The 26,705-nt window shown below is 39.3% G+C and overlaps 1 protein-coding gene across 5 annotated transcripts in view; it reads right to left on the bottom strand.

Moving 5' to 3' along the window:
• The window catches only part of ANO4 (anoctamin 4), a 354,484-nt gene that overhangs the window by 52,101 nt on the left and 275,678 nt on the right, over positions 1-26,705 (bottom strand). For all 5 annotated transcript variants that reach the window (XM_074326212.1, XM_074326210.1, XM_019732194.2 and 2 more), the window contains 6 exons: positions 25,724-25,779; positions 23,279-23,400; positions 19,914-20,048; positions 18,735-18,831; positions 13,054-13,114; positions 113-195 (listed from right to left, as the gene is read on the bottom strand). In XM_074326212.1, the coding sequence (XP_074182313.1) occupies positions 113-195; positions 13,054-13,114; positions 18,735-18,831; positions 19,914-20,048; positions 23,279-23,400; positions 25,724-25,779 (554 nt within the window). The remainder of the gene's footprint in view (positions 1-112; positions 196-13,053; positions 13,115-18,734; positions 18,832-19,913; positions 20,049-23,278; positions 23,401-25,723; positions 25,780-26,705) is intronic.

Raw genomic sequence — 26,705 nt, 5'->3', positions numbered from 1 at the left:
GCTTTATGAATAAACCTGACTTCTGTATAGAGCAGAGAGTGATAACTCAAGGAGACTGTGTATTTTTTTGGTGATTTGCTTTTTTAAAAATTCTGAGGTAAATGATACAAACCTCCTCTTCTTCCCAGTCTATCAAATCCCAGTCATAAGCAATCACTGCTCGCCGTCTTTTCCAAAACTCCAGGAAAACTGTTGCTAGAATAAGCAGAGAAAGACAAAGACATTTTCAAACAAAACAATGTTGTTAACCATGTCACTAAATAATGAAGCCACTGCAAAGAAGGACAGTTGTTTGTGTAAGCATCCGTGAATATCAGAATTTCTAGCTAAACTTAATGTAACTAGGACTGTTTTCTCAGAATTACTAAGTTTGTACCAAGCATAATGAAAAATTCAAGACTTCATTTAGAATTAAATTAAGCTGATTTGCAAGTTGAGGCAGAATTGACTTATTAGAAAGACAAAACTCCTGGGATATAAGAATACAGAAAACTAGGTTACTAACAACTTTCTAATTGATAGAGTACTTATTTTTAAAAGTGAGGGGCAGGTTGGAGCAAAAAAGCAAACATGTAAGTGAGCAGTTCACATGTATTTGATTGGCAGTGATTACTTGTCCCCCAAATCCTCCTCACAGCAAATATCTATATAAAATGTATTTTAGTATTTCATTGAAGGAAGCTATTTTATTAGATGAAGGAGTCCTGTTGCTTCTCTTTTTCTCCAAACCATCTCTTTACCGTCACATTGAAGGTAAATGTGTGTAATTTCTGTAAAGAACCTTTTCCAACAAGTGTTGGCCTCCCCACCCAGGGAAATCTGGGGGTTATCTTCATCCAGCCAAAGTAACTTTCTACTCAATTCTACTTTAAAAAATCTACTCAAATGAATTACTGAGCACTTTACAATGACAGAGAAAGATGAAAAAAAAAATCAAATATAGTATCACTGCCTTGGAAGTCACAGGCCAAATGAGGGGATGCACATATACATACACTCAAACTTTGAGGACAATTGTAACTATAGATACCACAGGGACATGCTAGGAGACTCAATTAGTGTCTCTACCCCTTAATACTTAGACTTATGGAGGCAAAAATATGTCATCTATTTGGAATCAGTTTCATGAGGAAAGGTAAATAGGCAAATGACCATTCCAAAGAGAGAGAATTACTTTCTTCTTTCCTTTTCTGCCTTGCTCTCATACTATTTCCTTATTAGTGGTATTCAGACATAGAACATACATTTTCAAAATAAGTAACTAGAAGGACAGAATATAGTTAAGAGCTCTCTGGCATGTGACCCAGACATTCATTCCTAGGTTTGAAATCCAGCTCAGTCAGATACAAGCTGTGCTACTGTTGGCAAATCAACTAACTTTTCTAATTCTCTACTTCCTGTTAAGCAAAAGAGGGATTCAAAATGCTCTAAAAATTCTAGGTTGCTTTACCTTAAGTTTGCCATAAACTCATCTTGTGGCAAGCTCTGACCTGGGCTGACATGAGGCTACTTAGAGTCTCCATTTACCCCTCTGAGAATATCCATACATTGAAAGCAGCCATATCAGTGAACATCTCCCAGCCCCATCACTCTCCCTTTACCTCTTCTAGGCCAATACACCGTGCCCTCTTGTAACCCATGTCTGGTCTTGATATTCTCTTCTTGCCCCATTCCTGTCAGAAGTCTCTCAAGTCCCCATGCTGAGCTCGGTCACCAAGACCTCCCTCCCTTGTCAGTTGATTCAGGCCTGTCCTCTTTTCTTTCCTTCCCAGACCTCCTGGGGCATCACATAATAAATGGTATATACACCACAGTGCCTTCCTAAAATCTGAAAAATTCAGAGTACTTATAGTTGTTATATATGAGCACCTAAAATAATCAAATGCTTAATTCTAGAAGAGGGAAATTAAAAGAAATGGATGAGATGTCTTTGAAGGTTAATAAAAGTGCCAACACTGAGCAGCCATTGTCCATCAGAGTCCTTCCTGTGAGTCGTGTTGTGTCAGGGGTTCCCCCAAGACCACCTCCCGGCTTGAGGAGTCCCTAGGAGGACTCACAGGACTCAGCATATAGTGGCACTCATGGCTGAGATTTATTACAATGAAAGGATATAAAGCAAAATCAGCAAAGAAAAAAGGCACAAGGGGCAAGGTCTGGGGGAAACCAGGTACAAGCTTCTAAGAGTTCTCTCCCAGTGGGGCCACAGAGGACATGCTTAATTTCCCCAGCAATAAGTTGTGACATGTTCTGAGGGTGGAAAGTCTGAAATCAAGGTGTTGCTGGGGTTGGTTCCTACTGGAACCCTGAGGGAGAGTCTGTTCCATGCTTCTCTCCTAGCTCTGGTGGTCGCTGGCAAACCTTGACATCCCTTGGCTTGTGGGGGCACTGCTCCAATGTCTGCCACTGTCTTCACGTTGCATTTTACCCTGTGTCTGTGTCTCTGGTTTCTCTTCTTCTATCAGTCATACCGGTAATCTAGTATGGCCTCAGCTTTACTTGATTACATCTTCAAAGACCCTATTTCCAAATAAGGTCACAGTAAGAGGTATGGGGGAGGGTTAGAACTTCAACATATATATTTTTTGGGACACAATTCAACAAGATTGTTTTGTCACAATGACTAGGGGCACACTAGAATTTAGGGTAGAAGCCGGGGGTGGGGGGTATCTGCCTGAATCTTAGCTACTAGTTCACAATTTAACCTGGGAGTTTTAAATTCTAATGAAATGAGAAGAGCCAAAAATAAAGACAAAGAAATCCTACTCTTCCAACCATAGTAGCACCTTACTGAAACTACTTATAGATACAAAAGTACTATGCCCTGAAGTTATGGGCTCATTGTAAGAGCCTGGTATTTATCTTTATCCTCAGAACTATCCTCTTTTTCTGGAAGGCCTAGAAAAGCCCACACTTATTCCCAAAGCTGCTAGGGATACAATGCTGTCAATTTTTGCCCTCTGATAACACAATTGGTATGGAAAGGCTTGATTTGAATCTTCATTTTGAAAATGTCTACACTGATAGTCCAGAGGGGAATTAGGTCTAATACCAGAAAATAACTTTAAAGGCATTTTTTCCCAATATTTTTTAAAAAACAAGGAGCTTAGAGATCCTATAGTTTAATTTTTTTCCTTGTCAAAAGATTATGCTCCATTTGTATGTGTAAAACCAAGAATTGAGCTGTGGTCAGCAATAAAATGGGAAGTACATGTGAAGGAGAAAGGACGGTTTTTATTTCATGATCTGCTGTGTGATGACTCAAAGCATTTTCAGAAACCTGGTCACGGTGATTCTCTCACTTCCTAGGAAAGAAGAATGGCTTACTTCATACACACATTCAGCCACTTTTCTACCTATACTAATTTCCTTTTATAAGAAGTAAAATCAATACTACGAATAGGTTTCATTTTTTCAGGCCCTTATAACTTTCTGAGAATGTTCCTTTCGAGGAGGAACAGAAGAATTACAATCATGTACCTTCCAAGAACTTGAAATAGAGGAATGAGGTCACCTCTTGAGAGCTTCACTTATAAAATCTTCACAAAAGCAATCAGCTTAGCTAGGAGTCACAAACGCAAATGGTAAGGCGCCCGATCAGTACAAAATCTAGAAGAGGAAGCCACGCAATAGAGAATGATGGGGATCAGAACAAATTGGGGAACGTGTGGACCATGTAAAGCGGCAGGTGTTCTTCAGTTTCCATTGACTGTATTGTGGCCAGATCTATAAAATTTTCAAGAGAAAATATAAAATATATCTTCATGTGAACTATCTCAATTTCAAGGTGATAATAGTTTATTTGTATATTTCTAAAATTAGTGAGAACCAAATAGAATATTTTTGTAGGTTTGCTAATTTAAAACATTTGAGATAGGCCATTGGCAGAAATGATGTAAGTGAATGTAAGTGAGTGACTAGAAAGCATATAGATCACCCTAAAATGCCAACATGAGGGTAACCTCAGGATTCCAGAAGGACAGGAATGTGATTGCACATTTTAAGAAGCTAAAACTTAATTATTGGCATTGAATATTTCCTGGAGAAAGTCAGTGTGTCCAGATAGGGGATAGCCAATATGTAACTTAGGAAAAACAAGTCTCTAAGAATACAAATTTGGCAGAGTTTGATATGATGTAGAATATTAGAAAGGTATCCTGACATGAACCAGTCTCCAAGGATGTTCTATATAATGGGATAAGGATGACTAATCAAACAGAAAAAAAAATAGTTTTTGCTCCCCTCTTCCATTCACTTAACAATCATTAATTGCATTTTTTTGATGTACTAGGGATTTTTCTAGCTGAACTAATTTCCCTGCTCAAATATTGATGATTAATTTGGTTTCCCAAACATTCTGACACATGAATAAGGTACTCTAGATGACCATTATAAAGTATTCACTATCATATACCTGTATTTTCACATTCTGGATTATGCACTGGTATTTGCAAAGCTTAGAAGAGGTATCCTCAAGTCAGTTTAGCTTTGGGTATTCCAACAATGTTTCTGACCTGGTGAAGCTGAAGAAATGGCCAGTTTCCCCAAGGAATCATAATTGTCTGAGGCCCTGTCTGAGGGTGTGCTTCCCTTTTATAAAAACCCATCAAACTGTAGCAACCTGAGGACTTTCACTTCTACTCATGAGATCAACTGTTACAATATAAGAAAAAAACAGTTATCAATGCTGGACAAGAGACAGTGGAGGACCGTGATCCCTGAGAGAAAAGAAATAAATGAGGTGGGCCCTAGGATTGTACCAACTCATGATTCAGAGGCATTTCCGACTACAATTCAAGCAGGAAGAACCAAAACAGAGCCTTGTGGTCTTACTGAGCTGAGGAGACAGAGACTGGAGTAGGGAGGGTTGGTTGGTAAGAATTTGTGGGCAGAGTACCAGAGACAAGGGAGCTAGACTGAAAGAAAATTCCAGAGCAACAATGAGGTGCCCTGTACTCTTGACATGTATGGGGTGAAACTACACAGGCTGCTTGTTGGTAACAAACAATCCCTAGTGGAGGGCTGGAAGTAGTTCACAATCCCACCCATCAGAGTGGAGAGATGTTGTTACACATAGCGTATTGTAGGAGGCCTCATAACTATCATAAATTAGGAGTGGGTCTCTGGACCTACACTAACAAGCTAAAATAACTCTCAAACCAATCAAATTGGGCTCCAAGTAAGTTAAACTGCATGCCTGAACAAAGTTAAGATTGAAAGACAACAAAAACCCACACTCGACATTTTCCATCATTTAATAAAAAATTACCAGGCAGGAAAATAAAACCCATAACCTGGAGAAAATTCAATCAATCTCTGACTGACAGTCTAAAACTGACAGAAATAATAGAGTACGGATGATAAAGTGACCATTATAAATATACTTTATATGTCAAGAAGGTAGATGAAAAACATGAGCACAATAGGGAGAGTAATAAAAGATATAAAAAGACTCAATTGATTGAGATCTGAGATGAAAAGCACAAGATATGAAGAGAAAAATACACTGGATAGGATTAACAGAAGATTAGATTTTTCAGACGAAAAGATCAGTGAACCTGAAGGCAAATCAATAGAAATAATACAAAAGAAGCATGGAGAAAACAAAGACTAAAAAGACTAAAAAACGTGAACAAAGCATAAGTAACCTGTAGGACAATATTGAGTGGTCTAATATACATGTAATTGGGGTACTAGATAATATGATTCTGGGAAATTTTCTAAAAATATGCAACACTGGTACATTGAAAATGATATAACATGCTTAGAGAAATTAATAGAACACTTAAATAAATAAAAAGCTAAATGACATTTAGGGGTAGAAATATTTGATATTAAGTTTTCAATGTTCACAAATTGATTTATTGACTCAATTTAATCACAATCAAAATGTCAGATTTTTTTGGGTAGAAAGTAACAAGTTGATTCTAAAATTTATATGGAAATGCAAAGGACATAAAATAGCCAAAATGATTTTTAAAAAGAATAAGATTTCAAGGCTCACTATAATGTTATCAAGACAGTGTTTTACTGCCATAAAAATACTAATATGGATCAAACAGAACAAAATTTTAACCAAAAAAATGCCAAGAAAATTCAAGGAGGAAAAGGATAATCTTTCCTATTACTGGAACAACTCGATATCCATATATGCCAAGAAATGGATCTGACTTTTACCTTACACCACATACAAAAATCAACTTGAAATAACTCACAAATCTAAATATTTGAGCTAAAACTCTTAAGCTTTCCAGAGGAAAACAAAGGAGGAAATCTTAGGGACCTTGAGGTTGGCAAAGATTTCTTAAATAAAACACAAAAAGCACAGACAGAAAAAAAGAAAACAAATCTTAACTGGAATATGTCAAAAGTAAAAACTCTTGCTTTTCAAAAGACACCATTAAGAAAATAAAAATGCAAGCCTCAAACTGGGAAAAAAACTATTTGCAAAGATGTGTATGATAAAGGACTTCTATCCAGAATTCATACAGGATTTTTTCAACTTAAAAATAAGACAAACCCAATAACAAACGGACAAATGACTTGAACAAATACTTCACCAAAGATGTGCAGATTACAAATAAGTTCATGAAAAGATGTTCAACATCACTAGTCATGAGGGAAATGCAAATTGAAACTACGAGATAACAATATACACCCATTACAATGACTGAAATAATAAAGATTGATAATTCCAAGTATTTGTGAGGCTGTAGAACACCTGGAACTCGTACATCATGTTGTCGGAAATGCAAAATGGAAAGTTACTTTGGAAAACAACTTCTTATACTGTTAGACATTCACTTATTCTGTGATCTACCATTGCCACTCCTAGTTATTTCCGTAAGGAAAATAGATACAAAGATTTTTATGCAAATATGCCAAAATTTGTAATAGACAATGATTTTCAAGTTTATTTATAATGGCTAAAAACTGGACGGCTCTACATGTTCGTTGATTAGTAATTGGGTAAACAAATTTTAAAAATTAGAAAATGGGTAAAAAAATGGTATATCCAGGCAATGGAATACTATTTGTTTCTAAAAAGGAACAGACTACTGACATACACAACAACAAAAATGAGTCTCGATAAGATTAGTCTTAGTGAAAGAAGCCGGGCGCAAAATGCTAAATACTGAATGATTCTATTTGTTTGAGATTCTAGAACAGGTGAAACTATAGTGGTGGGAAGCAGGTTAGAGGTTGCCGAACGACTGACTGCAGATGCATGAGGAAACTTTCTAGAGGATAAAAATGTTTTATATCATCACGATGATGATGGCTACATGACTATACACATTTGACTTGTCAAACTGGACACTTAAAAATTTTGGATTTTATTGCATGTAAATTAAACCTAAATAAAGCTGACAAAACTCTTATAATATCATCCAGAAAAAACCACCAATACTGTGACTACATCAAGCAAAACATATCTCAGTATAAAGTTTTTATTCATGTAGCTTACATCTTTTCTGAGCCCAATTCTGCATAATATGTTCACTAAACACTAGAACAGCCTTCTAAGCGGCTACCCGTTACATATTGGTTGCCACTTTCACCTCTGCCCATACTGTTGCCAGTTACTTTCCAAATACAGTTGATGATGTCACTCCCCAGCTTATAACTTCAGTTGGCTTTCTGTGGCCTACAGGTTGAAGCCATGGTTCGCTGTTGTGGCACAAACGTCCTGTGATACGCAGATCTCAGCCTTCAACATGCACCGTTATGGGTTGAATTGTGTCTCCTACCTCCCAAAAGATACGTTGATGTCCTAAGTGCCAACCTCAGAAAGTGACTCTATCTGGAAATAAGGTAATTGCAAGTTAACTCGATAAAATGAATTCATACTGGAATAGAGTGGGCCCTTAATCCAATATGACTAGTTAAGAAGACAGCCATGTGAAAACAGACACACAGGGAGAATGTAGGTGAAGACAGAGGCAGAGACTAAAGTGATCTACAAGCCAAGGAATGCTAAGGGTCACTGGCTGTCACCAGAAGCTAGGAGAGAGGCATGGAATAAATTCCTCCTCAGAGCCCTCCAAGGGAACCAACCCTGTTGACACCTTGATTTTGGACCCCTAGCCTCCAAAACTGTGAAAGAATACATTTCTGTTGTTTTAAGACACCCGGTTTGTGGTATTTATTTTACAGCCCCCCTAGGAAACTCACACACACTCTGTGAGCTGACTGCACTGGACATCCTTCTTTTTCAGTGCAACCAGCACATAGAGTGTATATGAGCTTTGCCCACATTATTCTCAGTTCAGAATCTTACCCACACCTTCCCCAACCCCACTCCTTTGCCTGGCAAATTTAAGACTTGGTCCCAGTATCTCATCTTGGCCAAAACCTTTTCTGCTTTTCCTTTTTGCCTCAGGAAGTTGGTGCATGAACCCTCACTGTCCCATTGTACATTGGCCTTCATACCCTGGATCACAATGACCAACTCTCCCTCAATATACCAGGATCCCATCTTACTCATTTTTGTATACTCAGTGCCGAGTGCCAGTGAGAATGCACTGTCTGCTGAGTAATGGAATCTTAATCAATATATCCTACAGAATGCACATGACATGGTGAACACTCTCTGGAATGATTCTGGAGGTGGGCAGACCAGGTCTGGTTTAAAATCCAGGCTCTACCACTTACCAGCTGCTGGGTAAACTTGGGCAAATCGGATAACTTCTCTGAGCCTCAATATACTCATCTAGGAAAGGGGGATAGTAATTTCTTCCTGGTGGGTTATGAGAAATTGATGAGGTGTCATGAGTGACTGTACCTACACACTTAGTAGGCATTTAGCAAATGCATACCTTTTCTTTTTCAGAATATACAATCACCATTTTTGTGGGACATACGTTATAAAAGATAATTAGTGCAAATATCCAGAATAAAAGGCCAATTATTATAAAATTTATTATCAAAAAATGAGACATACTTCATTCATAGATTACTGACAGGATCATATAGAGAATCTTTGAATTTGCATTAAAATAACCACAATGTTGTTACTTTGGTCGGAGAGCTATGAGAATATTGATTTGTTTGTTTACTGAAGATAATTTTGGGTAACACTGAGAGAGAGAAAAAACAGAGGAAGGAGGGAAACAACCCCAGAAATGAAGAACAGTGGGAAATAATCTGTTTGCTGACAAGTCTCTGCACATCGTTCCCTAATGACTCATTTGTTTTCCCTAGGGAGAGAAGCTAACTTAAGCCATAATTGTTTCGTTCCTTGAATCCTTCTGAACAAAAATGAGCATTGAGGAAAAAGCCACACTGCGGTTCAGCCCAGAGCCCGAGGCTCACCACATACCCCAAGGCTCCCCAGGCATCCCTGCCATCACAGGCATGAGAACATGAATGAAGGCAGTGGAGTTCTGGGAAGATTTCTAATCCCACACGAAGGCCCACGCTAGCCGCTACAGATGGTCTCCAAATGGAGCCTTACTGTTTCTCTGGTGAACACACAAAGCAAAAGGCAACACAGCAAGCATCAACTCGCCCCTTCTGAGGTCTTGTATACCACTTTCATCTGTTCTCAACACCCCACATCTAGCAATTTCTCAAAAAGAAGGTTTGCTTTCTTAAATGTTGTAACTTGTCAATCATAAAGGATGATCCTGAGACCATTAAACTGGGCACTGTTAGAACTGGCACGCTTTTAGAAATCATCACCCTCACAAAGCAGTATAAATGGGGCTCAGGTCAAGTGCAACAGTCCTTTATCTTCAAGTTCAGATTTCTGAAGCAGAAGCCAACAGGATCTCTGATCCTAGCAGTAGAGTATAAGAGCTAAGACTAGCCAGTTGAACTCTTGGTTTTGCCACTTTCTAGCTACTGCCTCAGTTTCCTCATCTATCACATGAGGATAATAACAGCACTAGTACCTTCTTCAAAGGTTGGTATAAAGATGAACTGAGATGATACTGTACAATGCTTAGGACAGTGGCCAGCACATAGTAGGTCCTCAATTTGTGTGTGCTATTATTATAACTGGCCATTCCAGATTTCTGCAAAAAGGCATAGCCCTATCTACAAAGAAACACCCGGGGTAAATCATTCTTTTTCTCATTCTTTTGCTGGGAACAATATAAGATTTAAGCAATAAGTTGTCAACTGAAACAAAGCAATCCAGAGGATGAATTATTCTGGGCTTGCATTGCCTGGAGTGAGCCTAAAATGTTCCCTTGTGCCTATAGGTTATTACAAAACATCTATCAGATTCTTACTGAGTACCCTCTGAATAACAAGGAATGTCAAATCTCCAACCCACCTACTTGCAACCTCAGAAGCTTCTCAACTCCACCCTCCAGGCAGCCACCACCAAGCAATCAGTTGAGGTTGTCAGGGATAAAATAAAACCTACTTATTATGCCCAGAATGAGGCATTCGAACTTGCAAGGAAGGAATGCAATCAATCCCTTTTGTAATGGTGGAACTGAGTGAGGGGTGGAGGAGATGACAACCGCTGCCTAGTAGACAAATGTCGTTATACCGGAATTTTACTTCTATATATAGTCTCAGAGGGAAAATTGTGGGAGAAGAAAACATTACTTCAGTCAAAGTATACCTCAAATGGGTGAAACAATGAAATGGGTAAGGGAGTTCTGTATTTTAATTCTTCCAGAGTACAACTCTCTATACAGAAGCATTGACTCCTTTCAGAGCAGACTAGTAGCCCAAAGCAGAGCTTCCCAATGGGTCTGACAAGAATGGACTATAGGTCTGCAAGAGGTAATAATCCCTTCAGCCCTTGCAGTGGCTGGGGGTAGGGAGGTATTATCCCAGGCTAAGAGCAGGTTCCTTCCTCCACGTGCATCCATAATTGCACAAATCGTATCATTTTCTATGTACGCCATGACTTGAAAAAGTTTGGGAATCACTGGTTCTTAAACCAGAAATGAACACATTTGTAACCAGGGCAAAGCTCAAGCACTGGATTGCTTATTATACTTCCTGATCATAGTTACCGATACTGATATGATCCAGAAAAACCAAATACACATTCTTGATTGGAGAGCTTGGTCCAATAACCAAACTCTGTTAATGATTAGCTTCCTCTGTTTGTTGTGCACTAAACGTGGCACAAGTAGTGAGGGCTTTCTGCAAGGCCCACCGAGGGAGGCAGGTACCTCGTGGGAATTACAGACCGGCTCTATTCAGAGACAGGATATGGAAGCCAGCAGCTCGAGAGACCTCAGCCACAAGAGACCTGCTGGGTCTTCATGCTGATACTCCACTAATGACATGGCTTGGATATGCTCTCTCTGCTTCTCCTTGGGGAGAAGCCTTGCATTTTCTCCCTGGTGGCCACTAGGTGGCTTTTGCACCCTTTATCCTGTATCTTTTCCACTAGTTATTTACGCTTGCTTATTTCTGTGTTCTGAGTTGTCATTATGTCAGCCTTCTCATAATTTCTCCTGGCCCCTACTTCTACCTGATGGTTGGTCTCAATTCCCCTCTCCCCGGCTCCTTCCTGCCCTCTCTGCAGCTTTCTGTGTCAGTTCCTACTGCTAACTCCCTATCTCTATCCACATTTCCCAATCCACATCCTTGAGAATAAGACTCTGGATGGCCCTTTAAGTCCCTGTTTGGGCAGAACTTCAGGCCATCTCCAAGGCCACTCACCAACCTATGGTTTGACTGATCGTGGGTCAAATGCCCCCTGGCTGAAAGGGGCTATAGTCACAGAATTCAAAATATGTCCCTTTAACAGAGCTGTGATGGGTAGGACAATTATCCTTTAAAGAGCTCTAGGTAGGGAAGACACAATATATCTAGAACAAGCCTCCTCAAGAGAAAAAGGTTTTATATTTTCACTTGTCAAAGAGAGTATTTAAATATATTCGTTGTCTCATGAAGAAATTCTTCTGGTAATTTCTTTCTCTTTCCCTTCTCTTTTATTTTTTCCATCCATTCATCTACCCATCCATCCATCCATCCATCCACCAAACATAAATCTGTCTGTCTTTAAAAGAAATATGGGGTGTCCAGTGATCATAACAGTCTTTGAGGACCACAAACCTCCTAGGGGAGGTATGTTGTATATGCATATCATTATAAGTGCCAAAGAATGATGTAAACCAAACGCTATGACAGTTCAAATGAGGAAGACATCTTCTGGCGGGAGCAGATGACAGTTCAGCTGGGCCCTGAAAGATGGGGGAAGATTCAGATATTTATCCCAAACAGAAGGAACAACATGAGCCTAACCCTCAAGTTGGTGGAGTAACATCAAAATTCAGATTTTGGTATTTTAAGTTCTAGAAAAAAATTACATAATCATTGTACAAAATTCAAATCACACTAAAAATGTATAGTGTAAAAAGTTTGTCTCTTGTCACTGTTCACTTACCCTTCCACGAATCCTCCTCTCCAAAGTAACTGCCATTCACTGTTCACTGTGAATTTGTCCAGACTCTTTTCTACACTATTAAACGAAAGCTTTATAATTATTTGACTAGGAAGATACTATTAAACCCATTTTACAAAGAAGTGGATTAAGGAACTTCTTTGGGTTAAATAATTCTTTAAGTGAATGTCTCATCACACCTTGTTATTATGGTGCCGTTGGCTTGAACTTACACAGAACTCAGTTCAGCCTTATACGTAGCTCTTGTTTAGAGGAGGTCATTTTGACCCGAACTGGAAGAAATCCAGAGGTGGGTACTCATACATTAGCCTACTGAAAAGATCCCACTCACAACAGAAAGTCTGATATATACTGAGACGGGTATTCAGGTCTTGCCAGACCTTTTGCTATACTATAATATAAGCTTTATTTTTATCTCCAGCGGATGGTGACTTTTACTTTAATAATGGAATACTGACAAAATCGTTGGAGGTTAAGAGAAATCAGACATGTCTCTCCTCCACAATATCATTTTTTAAATAAACCAAATGAATTACTTATCAGCTTGTGCCTATCAGAACAAGCAACTGAATTTACTCAAGCTTCTTCCTTTCAAATCCAAAGTCAGATTTCCAAAGGAACAGATCACAGAACATAGGAGGGGAACTCAAGTTAGACGGATGTAGAACACTTACCCCAGACTGCCATGAAAACAGCAAAGAAGACAGTGGCTCCATTGTCAAAAAGGTGGGTGACCTGGGAACATTGAGTCATAGTTAAACTAACTTCTTATGTACTATATTTCAATTCATATTTTTTTTCAGGTTCTGTAAAACTAGCTGTAAGGATATAATAAATTTTGCAGGGTTTCTTTGTAAGATATTCCTTTTAGATAATAATCAAGAAGGGATATCCTCTAACTGTGAAGTAGTTTATATATGGAAGAGAGAATCTGTTCCCTTTATTTGGGCACCTAGTTGAACATTTACCAACAGCCCCAATAGTGCTGCTAAGAATTTCCTTTCATGCATTATAAACACTATTATACGTGAATATATGTATATCATATATTAATTATATATTACATATTATATCTACATAGATAGATAATAAAGACCAGGAAGGTATTATTGTTGCTACTTTAAAGGTCTCTGATTTCCCAAGCACTCTTTTTATCCCCTCTTCTTCCGCCTGCCCTCCACCCCCACTCCAATTCAAGCCACAGCAGCCCACGGCGCCTCATGCTGACCTCCAGCTGCTCACGGCAGCCCAGTACCAGGGAGAGCTGTTGTTGTTCACAATCTTAGCTGTAGAGGGCACAGCTCACTGGCCCATGTGGGAATCGAACCAGCAACCTCGGTATTAGGAGCACAGGGCTCCAACCACCTGAGCCACTGAGCTGGCCCCTAAGCACTCTATTTAATGCCTCATTTGTTCACTTTGAAAACATGGCTATTTTGTTTGTGTAGTTTTGAGCACACATTTTCTGGGCTGTCCTCTGGGTTTCAGCATTATAAAGAGGAGAGAGCAGACCATGAAGAAAGTCCACTTCCACCTATGTTAAAGCCTCGGGTAATCACTATATTTACCTATGACACATAACGTAAGGATAGCTAGCAAATACTTTATTGTTAGAATAATATATTCTATCACAAACACCACAGCAGAAAGCAAAAATATTCTTGCTGCGAAACTGCCAAGCTCATTTTTCCATCCAGGATACATCACACCAGTATCATGCCAAATTGAAATGATGACTGATATGTTCATAAAGCATAACTTTTTTTGGTGCTTTAGAGCTCTCTATAAAGTATACTTTACTGTCCCTTGGAGAATGTGCCAAGTGTAAACAGGTCTTTTCCTGTTATAGCAGAGTATGAAGTATTTCAAAATTTTTCAAAAGTTTATGCCTTCTCTCTCTCTCTCTTTTGGAACATAGGAGAGATGGGCAACACTCAAACATCTAATGTGAGACAAAAGTCTAAAGCTGATTTATTTCATATGCCAGAGGGAGTGTTATGTTGTATATTGGGCACTCAGCATCAAACCAAGCCTGAGAGTTCCAGAGGTATGTGGTTGCTATGTGCTCTCTATTAGGGTATTTACTGGGAGTGGGTAGAAGTTATTGCCTGAACCAGTGTGTAGATTCTGCAATGGATTGTGGTTGTCATTATTTTGGGCTGCTCAGATCATCTTTCCTTCCTTCTCCCTTCTCCAGGTAACAGATCGCTCTCATATAGGTCACCAAGGGGCACGTGGCTCAAATAGAACCAGAGTCCTTTTCTGGGACTGGTATGCAAACATTTGGAAAAAGACATTTTTCTGCAGCAGTTACCAATTTGGGAATATATGAATCAGGAGGGGTGAGTTAATAGCGACTTCTGCCAAAACCAACCCAGGAACTCACAAAACACAAAAACAAACAAAGACCCTGAGAACTCCAGGGGAGAGGGAAGGTTGCCTTGAACTGGTGTGTGTGTGTGTGTGTGTGTGTGTGTGTGTGTGTGTGTGTGTGTAGAGAGAGAGATACAGAATGAAAATGGTGGATGGTGGTATACGGGAGAATTAGGTGGCAGTTCCCAAGAAGAGTGAGAGCATAGGTGGTTAGAGATATTACATAAGTTCTACTCCAGCCTTGTCCTCAAGCGTCCCTTAGAAATCAGCTGCAACAGGCCAAACCACATGTGCTGGCGTTCTTGGGGTAGTATCAGGGAGGCTCAGAGTCTTGCTTGGTTGAGGAGATGATGGAAGTGGGTGCTGCCTAGCCAGCGGCCCTTGGGTGTTCACTTCTCGGTGCATTTCCCCGTAAGCCCCAGGGCTGGCAGCTTATAATCAAGGGAGAGTGCCTCCTCCCAATTCTCCTTTGTTCTAAGCTGGCTTAAAAATACTACTCCCAGCAGAAAAGTCCTCTGGAAGAGGGGCAGCACACAGTGAGGCCTGGGACACACTGTCCTCTCCTCCCTGTAAACTCACCAGGGCTCACAGCCTAGAACCTGGCCTGTGACCCTGACCCAAAGTGCTTGGTACCTCCAGAGGACAAGCACCCACAGGCCAAAATAATGGTGTATCTGGGGAAGAGAGCACCTCACCCCAAATCCAAACTAGGTAACATATACCTTCAGACATTCTGTTACAGCAGACTAAGATTTAAAATAAGCATAAAAATATGCTTCAGGAGAAAAAGGAAGGAAGATGCAAGACTGAAGCTATGGCGGTCGGCAGCCACCTTCCCCATCATGGGAGAAAACCTTTTCGGCAGAATGATCATGTAGAGAGGTGGCCAGAGAGTGACCTGGGGGCCTGGAGGACGAGTTCTAGGCCATGAAGCCTTTGTGCTCAGATACTGCAAGCTACCGCAGTGTCTTTTCCAGCAAAATGAGCCAATAAGTCCCTTTTTGCTTAAGTCAGTTAGAGTTGGTGTTTGAGGGTCGGGGAAAAACCATTCCTGATCAGCAAAACAGCCATTGATTATATTGTATCCGGGCTCCGATTTGATTCCTGGGTACCCTCAGTCCCATGAAATCAATCACACATTTCTAAATACATTTTTCTAGGTGAAACTCTGTAGAACTTCAGTTCTGTCACTCTATGGCTTTTTAGCCTTCATTTTACTAAGTTTCCAGGTACGATCAATCCTAAAATCCAGAATCTAAACATCTTATGATGCAGTTGGGAAAATTACGGCCTTCAGTCAGATAAACCGAAGTTCAGCTATTTACTGCTATGTGACCATGGATGAGTAATTTTTACTTCTGAATCTTGAGTAAGATGGGAATAATAACATCTAGCTTGAAGTTGCTGTGAGAATTAGAAATAATAAAGGTAGGTTGTCTAGCTATTTTTGATAGCTATAACCTAGCTATTATTACTTTTGTTCTAGATCTTATATTCAGTAGGATAACTGCTCAAAGAAGCCCCTATAAAATCTGAGTAATCGAAACTATTTCAAGATGATCCTTTAAAGGAATTATCTTGGATCTTCTAAAGAGAGCACTTCACTAAAAGCATGTCTTTGCATGTTAAAAACAAAAACAAAACAAAAACCCCACAAATAAATACACGTAAATACCCCAAAACAACAACAACAAACTGGGCTTCTGAGATTCCCCCAATGCAGGATTTTTGTACCTGAATCACTCAGCCTTAACTCATGATCTTTAAACAAAAATGATATTACTGACAAAATTCTCTTGATCCTTACCAAATCTCTATTTCCCTAGCTCACTCTGTTAAATTTGCCCTCATCCAAAAAGGCCTATTTATATGTTCTCCAAAGGCAGGAAGAGTGTGTTGTGCTTTTTTGGTTCTTTGCGGCACATACTAAGGGCCCCAATCTTCTCGTAATTACAGAGAGCTTGCTGTGGTTTAGGCTCCACCCACACAGCCCAGCCACCTGCACTGCTATAGACATCAGCGATGGGCAGGCTTCTGGGCTGCCTATCCAGTGTTCTCTCATTTAAAATGAACAAAACTGCAATACCAGCAGCATAATTAGATAGATCCAAGCTGCAGTGATTGCAGAGGTTCAGGAAACTCTGCCAACCCCTTTTATATCTGGAATCTGGGCAAGTTGATAGGCAGTGAGTCTTGGATAAGTCTTTATCGGCCCATATTCCAGCTTTGCATTAGTGACACTGCCCCAGAGTGAAAAACCATAGGCATTTGATGAACACGTCGAAAATTTTAATAACGTAAGGCATAACATGAGAAAGGGACATGCAGTAACTAACATATCATAGACATAATGGTCCTATGTACTTGTTTTTTTCAAAGCACGCTCTTCTTTGTTCCTCATGACAGGCCAGGAGGCTGAGAGGGCAGATGTCACAGGCTACATTTTAGAGAGGAGGAAGTTCAGCCTCAAGGAGGCGGTACCTGTGCAGGGTCTAGGAGGTAAGTAGCTGAACTAGTCTTGAATCTAAGTCTTATTTTGACAAGAACGATGATGAAGAGGAGGAAAAGGATGGCGGCTCGCATTGTCTGAGACCGTATCATTTACCAAGCACTTTGCTCCATACACATCTTATCTCACTTCTTATAACAATCATGTGAAACAAGCATCACGTTCATTTTCCAAATGAGAAAACTGAGGCTCAGTAAGGTTAAGTAATTTGCTCCAGGGCTGACAAGTGGTAAAGAGCACTGTCAAGATTTGAACCTCTCTCTGACTTGAACAACTGCTCGTTTTGCACTGTGTGTGCTGCAGCTTCTTGTGATAATTAGATCCAATACATTTAAAATACATATATGGTACCAAAAGATATTTGAATTAGGAAACTGAATGACTGAGGTAAGTCTCTCCTACAACATAAACTTGAGAATCAAAGATCAGATACCACCAAGAGAATATAGCTAGCCTCTATTCCTCAGGAAAGGGTATGTAAAAGTCAACCCACCTAAAATGCTGCAAATTTCTGTTGGTGTAGTTGCAAATTGGTGCAGCCACTATAGAAAACAGTATGGAAGTTCCTTAAAAAATTAAACATAGAACTGTCTTATGATCTAGCAATTCCACTCCTGGGCATTTGCCCAAAGAAATCCAAAACACTAATTTGAAAAAATATATGCATCCCTATGGTTATTGCGGTGCTATTCACAATAGCCAAGATATGGAAACAACCACAATGCCCATCACTAGATGATTGAATAAAGAAGTTGTGGTACACTTATACAATGGAGTATTACTCTGCCACAAAAAATGAAATCTTACCATTTGCAACAACATGGATGGACCTAGAGGATATTATACTAAGTGAAATAAGTTAGACTGAGAAAGACAAATACCATATGATCTCACTTATATGTGGAATCTAAAGAACAGAATAAACGAGCAAACAAAACAGAAATAGACTCAGATACAAAGAAAACACTGATGGTTGCTAGATGGGAGGGGGGTCGGGTGATGGGTGAGAAGGTGAAGGGATTAGAAAGTACAAATTGATAGTCACAAAACAGACACAAGGATGTGAAATACAGTATGGGGAATATAATCAATAATGTTGTAAAGACTATGTAGGTGTCAGATGGGTACTGTACTTATCGGGGGGATCATTTCATAAATTATATAAATGCCTACTACTGATCTGTATATCTGAAACTAACAAAATAATTTTGAATGTCAACTATCACACACACACAACCACACACACACACGTGTGTGTGTGTGTGTGTGTATTCACAGGATGTAAAGCACAGCATAGGGAATATAGTCAATGGTACTGTAATAGCTATGTACAGTGTCAGAAGGGTAGTAGACTGGGTGGGCTACCACTTTGTGAGGGGTGTAAATTTCTAATCATTATGTTGTTTTGTATACCTGAAACTCATAATAAAATAAAATTTAAAAATAAATGAAATGCTGCACAGTTGAAATTACCTTGGCATAAATGCAGCTGTCTGACAGCCTCATAAATGGACAGTATTTATCACACACAGGACACATGATGATATCTGTAGCTTGGCAGACTTCTTTACTGGAAAAGAGAACCGAAAAGGACTGCTTTTTGATGACATAAGAGCATTTCTTCTCCTCCAATTTCACCAGAATATTCAAGCAGTAAATAAGGTCTAGTAAACTGCATTTTTGTCCTCCAAAGCTTCTTAGCCTTATTTGTTATTAATATGAACAAGTTCCTGCACAATTTAGTAATTTGATAAACTTACTTATTTATGGGGCTGTTTCTTGGATTACATATTAATAAGTTAAACTCAGAAAAATGCGTCAAGCAAACATTGGTTGTTTTACCCCAAATTATACAAAAATTATTCACAACACTGCATAAGTTTGAAGCAATTTCATACTGAATTATGGGAACAATGAGATACTTAAAAGTGCCTGCCTTAATTTCTATATGCATGATAAGTTAACATTAATAATGGAGGAATAAATAAAAATACTAGGGATTAGTTCTGGGAGAGAACTATATCTCATTAACAATTTCACCGGAAAGTAAAATATTTTGGTAGGTGGGAGGATCAATCAATCACTTTTTTTTTTGCAATCACTTCTAAAAGGCACATTTATTATTTAAGAGCATTGTCCAGTCCTGTAATAAGATCTCTATGAATACCTAAAACTCTGTTCTGGTGAGAGGGACAAGATAACAATCATTAACACTGACTCATTCTCAAGAACCTAGCAAGTTGGAGAGATGTCTCTCTGGTTTAGGTTTAAAGGGTCCTTGTAAGAACACAGACGTCATACAAAATGATTGTTAACTCACTAGTTTGCAGGATTAGCATACAGGAAAGAAGGTGGACAAAGTCAGAAAGAGCAACTTTTAGCCAGTGAATGAAAGTGATTTGTTCTGTGGACATATGGAGGCCTACATGTCCACAAATGTAAACTCTGCTTCCTCAGTAGCTGAAGACCATAGTAGCAGGGGCAATGGATGAAGAGACCCAGTGAACTGAGCCTTTCGAATTTTTCCAGAAGAGACTGGGAAGGAAGTTGGAAGGAAAAGCTAGGTCGGCCCACGATCTGTGAACACCCCCAAAGCACAAACAGCCATCTTTAAATACAAGCAGAGGCCTTCTCACCCAGGGCTCCCCATACCTGACTTGGCAGTGATCCAGAGTAATGATTCCGTACAAAAAGACGAACAATCCAATGAAGGCTGCTGGGAAGAGCATGCCGGTGTACCAGCCCAACCAGGCAAAATACAACCCAATCTTCTCTCCAAAGTACCGCCTGTTGAAGACACAACAGCCTTGCAAATTATAGCGAAATGTTTAGTTAGGCATTGTAACACTTTGCTCAGTCTTCTACTTTAGTGGCCTTGCTGGTAAACATGCAGACAAGGGAAGCCAAGAGAATAGAACATTTGACCTAATCTAGGCTCTGGGGTTACATTTCTTCTCCTTCCTCTCTATTGCAGAAATAGGGTGACTCCTTTTATAAAACAGCGTGATTGTACACAAGCTTTTTCTGAGAACACAGAATAAATCCAAGCCCATCTGGAAGATGTGACACCATTATTAATACAGAACCAAGGGAATTTGAAGAGTTGGTGCCAACACATGATCTCATTTTTAATATTTAAGTGTGTGTTAGTTTGTCATATATATCACTATGTATATATATATATATATATATATTTTAAAAATAGGAAACCAAGGTATTGTGAAAAACTATCCATTTCAGTATTTTGTAACTTTACAAGATGTTTACAATGCTAGAATCACAAGATATTGGAAAGAAAAAAACTCTAGTGAGATTCAACATGAATCGATGCTGAGAGCAACTGTCCCTTTTAAGTGATGACTTTTCACAGGGTTCTATAAATATTTTCTATAAATATTTACCTCTATAAATATTTTCCTGAGGGTAACCAGCCTGCCTAGGATCCTGTGGTTTGTGAAGTTCGGAAGTGTCCAGGAAATTCCTCAGTTTTTCTTTTATTTATTAAAAATCATTAATAATGTGATTGACTTGTGTTAGACTACAAGCCCAACCAGTTGTGCTTTCTGCGCCTGTCAACTGCTACATTTAATTACACAGAAGTTAATTACTTCTTAGCCCAATATAATATTCTAATTCTTTTTTATGTTCATTCTAAAGAGCTGTTGTTAACCATCTGTTTCCAAATACTGGTTGCTACTTTCCTATTAGAATGCCCAACAGTTCCTAAAAGAATGGGATTATTTTATCCCATCTTCCATGGTGTCCCAACAGAAACTTTCCATTCCCAGAAGACTTTTTCCAATATACACTCATATATGCATATAAGTATATTCACATAACACATACTGTGCTAGGTGCTGAGAATAAAATGGTGAGCAAAATAAGCTTGGGCCCTGCTCTTACGGAGCTTACAGGGTGATAGAGGAGACTCACATAGATCTGTTAAAGAAATGTTTATAATTACAAAACTGGGAAAAGAGCTACAAAGGAGAGGAACACAATTCTATGTGTACATATAACAAGGCCATTTGACCATTCTACTCAGGGAAGACTCCTCTGAGAAGGTGACTATTGTGCTGATGAGTGAAAGTTAGCTAGGTGGGGTTAGGGCCAGCATAGAGCATTTCCAGCAGAGGAAACAGTACATACAAAGGTCCTGTGGTAGGAAGGATCAGATGAACTACGCGCAGTGTGACTGCAATACCAAGAACAAGAGGTTGGGCTGGTGAGGTAGGTGGGGGCTGGACCTCAATGTGTCTTGTAGACCACGTTAAACACATTAGTCTTTTTCCTGAGAGAAATGGATAATCATGAGACAGTTCTAATAATCAAGGGACATGATCAGATTCATATTCTGAAAAGATCACTCTGTGTGCAGGGAGGAGAATGGATTGGAAGGGGTCAGAGTAGGAAAAGGGAGACCTGTAGGGGACAGGGTCTAGGTTACAGGGGACAGAAGCAGTGTGACGGAGGAGATGCTGGGTGTGGCCAGATTTGAGAGACGTGGAGGAAGCAAAATCTATAGGGCAGAAACTATTCCAGAGATGAGATTCCCTAGATGCTCCACAAATTCATTTTACTCAAATCTTGCTTTCGCTTTTCATCTTCCTTCCCTTTGGCCAAAACCAGTCAATCCCACTTCTCTTCCAGGGTTCAGCTCTACAGAGCTTCCCACAGAGACACACACCCATCCTTTCTATTTTTCCGAATTGTGGTTAAAACTTATCGCCTCCATCAGACATTTTACCTAATTGTGCACAGTCTTGTATTATTTTATAGTTGTTTCAAGTATTGCATGGACTGTTTTCCTGAGGGAAATTGAGTTTCTCAAAGCCAGAGATGATGGCTTCTGCATATCCCTGCCAATAGTACTTACGTAGCATGGTACCAGAAACATAATGGGCAGTTAATTAATACTCATTGACAAACTGCAAAGTCTTAATCAAAATACTGTCACGGACGGAGATGTTTTGCCTACAGCTATTTTCTGTAATTTTTAATCAATGTCATCCTTTAATACGGGACTGAGGCTGGGAAAACAATTTGCTTTTATTTCTTTTTCCTCCACTGTTTTATCCAGTATTGAGACCGATCAAAGGAAAATGGTCTCATCTCAGAAAATATTTTTCACTCACCCAGATCACCTGGATTATCGGCTACCAACACAAAGAATGGTACACAATTCATCAATATCCTTGAGTCAACAGGAGTCACCACTTGGCAACAAGGACTCTGACAGAAAGAATGACTCCCCAGGCAGATGAAACATGAAATTAGTTGTCCTATTATTTCATTTTCCTCTGGGCTCATGTTTGGAGGGCTCCCGTAAAAGTGAAACAAACCCAGCTAGTCTAGGAAATGAGACATGCCTTTCTCTTTAACAAGAAATCCATGAAGTGTGGATTGTTCCTACCCAGTCTTAATAACCAGTTTCTAAATAAATAATGAGATGTCAGAGTATAATGCTGCCATGGAAGAAAGCTGGGCATTTATAGTTTACAAAAGCATACATTTTCACTGCACAATTATCATAGGTTAAAAGCTGATTTTTTTTGACCTGAAGAATTAAAACAATCTTTTAAAGTTTATTAGTTTAAAATTAAAATTAAAATAAGCCTGAAATTTATTAGAATGACAGCACTTCATATTTCTTACTTACATAAAAGTAACTAATATTCGATTTGTCACTAATAAATGTACGCAGTGTCACTTCTCTACAATTGTTACTGATAATTTGTTAATAACAGTCGCATGGGTGACCTGCTCCTTATGGAGTCCTGTGGAAAACCTGGCTTATCTCACAGGCCCGTGTCTAAGGCTTTTTTGGAGGAAACACCATCCTCATCAGGGGGAGGTCTGATTTACCAAGAATGACCCATGTCCGCAGAGGAGTTGCTCTCTTAGGAAGAATTCGAGCGAGAGCTGTGCACCTTAGACCATTTTTTCTCGTCCCAGCAGACAGTCTGCCCTAATCATTTCATGCAAGCTTTATAGTTGCAGCTGGTTAAAAAACTCACCTTACAAGATCCAAAGGCTGGTATTTATACCACACGCCCCAGGAGGCCCAGCACTCATAGAGCAGATGTCGGTGGTTTTCCGCTCCATGGGTTCTAATGGAGTTCTTACTTCTGTAACTTCCCTGGGATAAAAACACCACTGCCGGTCAGGTGATACCCACAAAATCCATAAGGAAAGTGAACGCTAGTCTCTTAGGGCAGGAGTAGCAATAGAGGTGATACGGGGGGGAAAATGGATCTACACTATTGAAGGGAAAGAAGTTTGATTAGTTATTCTGAACATACCTTGTTGGTGATGCTATGTAGTAAAACGCATGTGGCAGGTTTGAACTGAGTTCAAATTCAGTTCTGCTCCTTTGTAGCTAAGAACCTTAAACTGTCTGAGCCTTGGATTCTTAGTTCATAATGGAACTAGTAATCTGCCTCATTGGTTTCTTCTGTGGTTTGAATGAATACAGTGTCTTGGCCACAGGCCTTGCCCAAGACTTATTAGTTCTCTTTCCCACTTGGGTTAAGACAGGGTAGTTGGTAAAGAGTCATAGCAGTAAACTTGTCACATGGCGTTATCTATAAGAAAACCTTGGAAGTCACCTCAAAAGTAGAAAATTCAAACACTAATTTGACCTCCTTATTGAACAAATGAGGAGACCAAGGGCCAGAGAGGTGGGGGTTTTCTGAGTTCAGTTAATGGCAATGCTAGTTTCACCCCAGAAAAGGTACTTTCTGGAGGTAAAGTAAATGTTAATATTAACCTGAGAAGTCCTGTGGAAGTGGAAAGTGAACAGGGCCAAGAGACAAGAAGCTCCGGTTCTACTCTCAGCTCAACTACCAAATCACTGTGTGATTAGAGGTGGGCTAACCTTTCTCTAAACCTATATTTAAATTTTACATGAAATAAGGGCAACAATAGCTGTCCTTCCTGCCTTCCTGCTTCTGAATTTTGTTATGATTAAATAATATAATACAGTTAAGCTGAGAGCAAAAAGTCAAAACAGCAATTATGTTATTGCAGCTGTACTACGAATTTGGACATTCTCTTGTAAAATACAAGGCTTTATGAAGATATGAAAACCACAGGGAAGGCTTTGGAGTTACTGTGCGGGGTCTCATAGCTGCACCTCTCAGACACGTTCATACCCGCCATCCACTCGCCTGCACAGATCCTGCTGCCCACCTACCATTGCTCAGACACTGCCCTTACCATGAGCAAGGCCGGGGCAGGAGGAGGGTACAGTACTCACTGAAACCCTTTTTTGGGCAATGCTAACTAAACAACTAGAGGAAGCCACATAATGTTTTGGGGGGAAATCTGTCTTTAGAGTTCAGAAACACCTGTGTGTGGCTCTAGAAAACCGTGTGTCAAAATGTTTGCTTCTGTGACACTAAAACGATCTTTTAAAAAATGTTTCATCGCAGACTGTAAACAGGGTCTCAGACCAAAGCACCTAGTTTTCTTAATAAGGTTTAAAAATTTTTTTTCATCTTTTACATCCTCATGGTATTTGAAATCAAGGGAAGGAACACTGTAAGCCCAATGAAAAGACTTGCCATTTGAGGACAGTTGGAATTATCCTCCAAAGTTTATTGGCAAACTGCAAACATTGTTTCTAATAGAAGACTGCTCTGAAAATCATGCTAATAGTAGTATTGCAAGGCTAGTTTGTGATGTCCTAGGGGGCCTGGGCCATGATCTTTATCTTTTTATTCTCTGTCATACAGTGACCCATATGGAGTAGGGGCTCAGAACTATGAAAAAGATAATAATCTCTGACTAATAATGAGGATTATGTCCCTGAAAAGCCCACGTGTAAAGAGAATTCTAGGTGAAATAACCCAAGATCTAATGGGGAAATAGTTAGGGGTAATCACAGTTACATTTATAAAAGTCCTTATATATGACACAGAGTGTGTAATAAATAAGAAAATGAAAAAGTAAGGAAATAAAAAAATAAATAGGTTTTTAAAAATGAGAATTTGAGTACCTTAAGTGAGCAATGGTAAGTACAATACTATTAATTTCCCTTTATCACCCTTTGGTTACCAGAGACTTTGCAAGATGGCTTCCTCCCAGTCCTTAAGAGCAGCTATAAATTTCTTTGTTGCACAGACTCTATCTTTCAGGAACATTTTCCCCCTGGGTCTGGTGCCTCATGCACTTTTTCAATGTCTCTTTAATTTTACGACTTGGAGTCCCTCAGCTAGTCCTTTGAATTCATGCCGAGTGACTCCTGGTTCAAGTATTCTTGCAGTTACATAAAGATATGTAGAAATATATCTATTGGGGAGAGAGACGTCACAATTCAAGTAGGTTCACCCTAATTACCTTCTGAACAAACTAAATTCATTCTGAACAAATGTCATATCAACAAACCCTATTAATAACTATCCTCAGATGCTGATTTAAGAACAAGAAACTGACAGAGAAGGAGAAAGACAGGACAATACCTCATGCAGAGGAAAAGCAGCTTCATAGGAGCCATTGGTAAGCAAACGATTCAGACCTAAAACAACAAAAAAGTCCAAATTGAATTAATACAGAGTTTCAACTCTCACAATGTTCAAGACTAACATAAGTGTGGTACTTTTTGGAGAAAACAATTTAGGTTTTAGAAAGTGCTTTAAGAATGCCAAGAGTTTAGAAAGAAGGTTTTGCTATCTGCTAGGAAATTGGGATCGAGGGCTGGGAAATCAGGTTTTCAAACAGAAAACAAGGAAGCACACCTAGTACAGTGCTTGGCACAGAGACTGGAATGTACTGAGAGAAGTGGACAAATTTATTACATCAAAAAAGTGATTTCCCACCAGGGGTTCTTCTATTTTCATCTGGAAGCTTCAATATGGACAAATCTAACTCCTCTGCACTGGACTAGTTATGTGACTTCTGAAAAGTCCTTTTGTCCTCAGACCTCAATTTTCTCATCCATAAAATGGGGGAGCAGTGTTGGATATCTGGATTTTTTAAAAAAAAAAACAGCTTTATTGAGGTAACTGACACCTAATAAATAACAAAGGTTTAAGACCTTCAATTTGAGTAGTTTTGACTTCCGTATACACCCATGAAACCATCAGCACAATCAAGATAGCAAACATGTCTAACACCCCCAAAATTATATCATCCCACTTTGTAATATCCCACTCCTCCCTATGCCATCTCCAAGGCAAACACTCATCTGCTTTCTGTCACTATCCATTAATTTGCATTTTCTAGTTATAGATACATGATACAGTACTTTTCCACTCAGCACAATTACTTTGAGATTCATTCATATTGTAGCTCCTTCTTTTTTAAAATTAATTAAAATTTATTGGGGTGACAATGGTTAGTAAAATTAGATACATCTTGAGTGTACAATTCTGTAATCCATCATCTATATATCACATTATGTGTTCACCACCCAGAGTCAGTTCTCCTTCCAGCACGGTAAGA

Source organism: Rhinolophus sinicus, linkage group LG02 (assembly GCF_036562045.2).
Source record: "Rhinolophus sinicus isolate RSC01 linkage group LG02, ASM3656204v1, whole genome shotgun sequence".
Lineage (NCBI taxonomy): Eukaryota > Metazoa > Chordata > Mammalia > Chiroptera > Rhinolophidae > Rhinolophus > Rhinolophus sinicus.
This window is presented reverse-complemented; position numbering and strand designations above follow the sequence as displayed.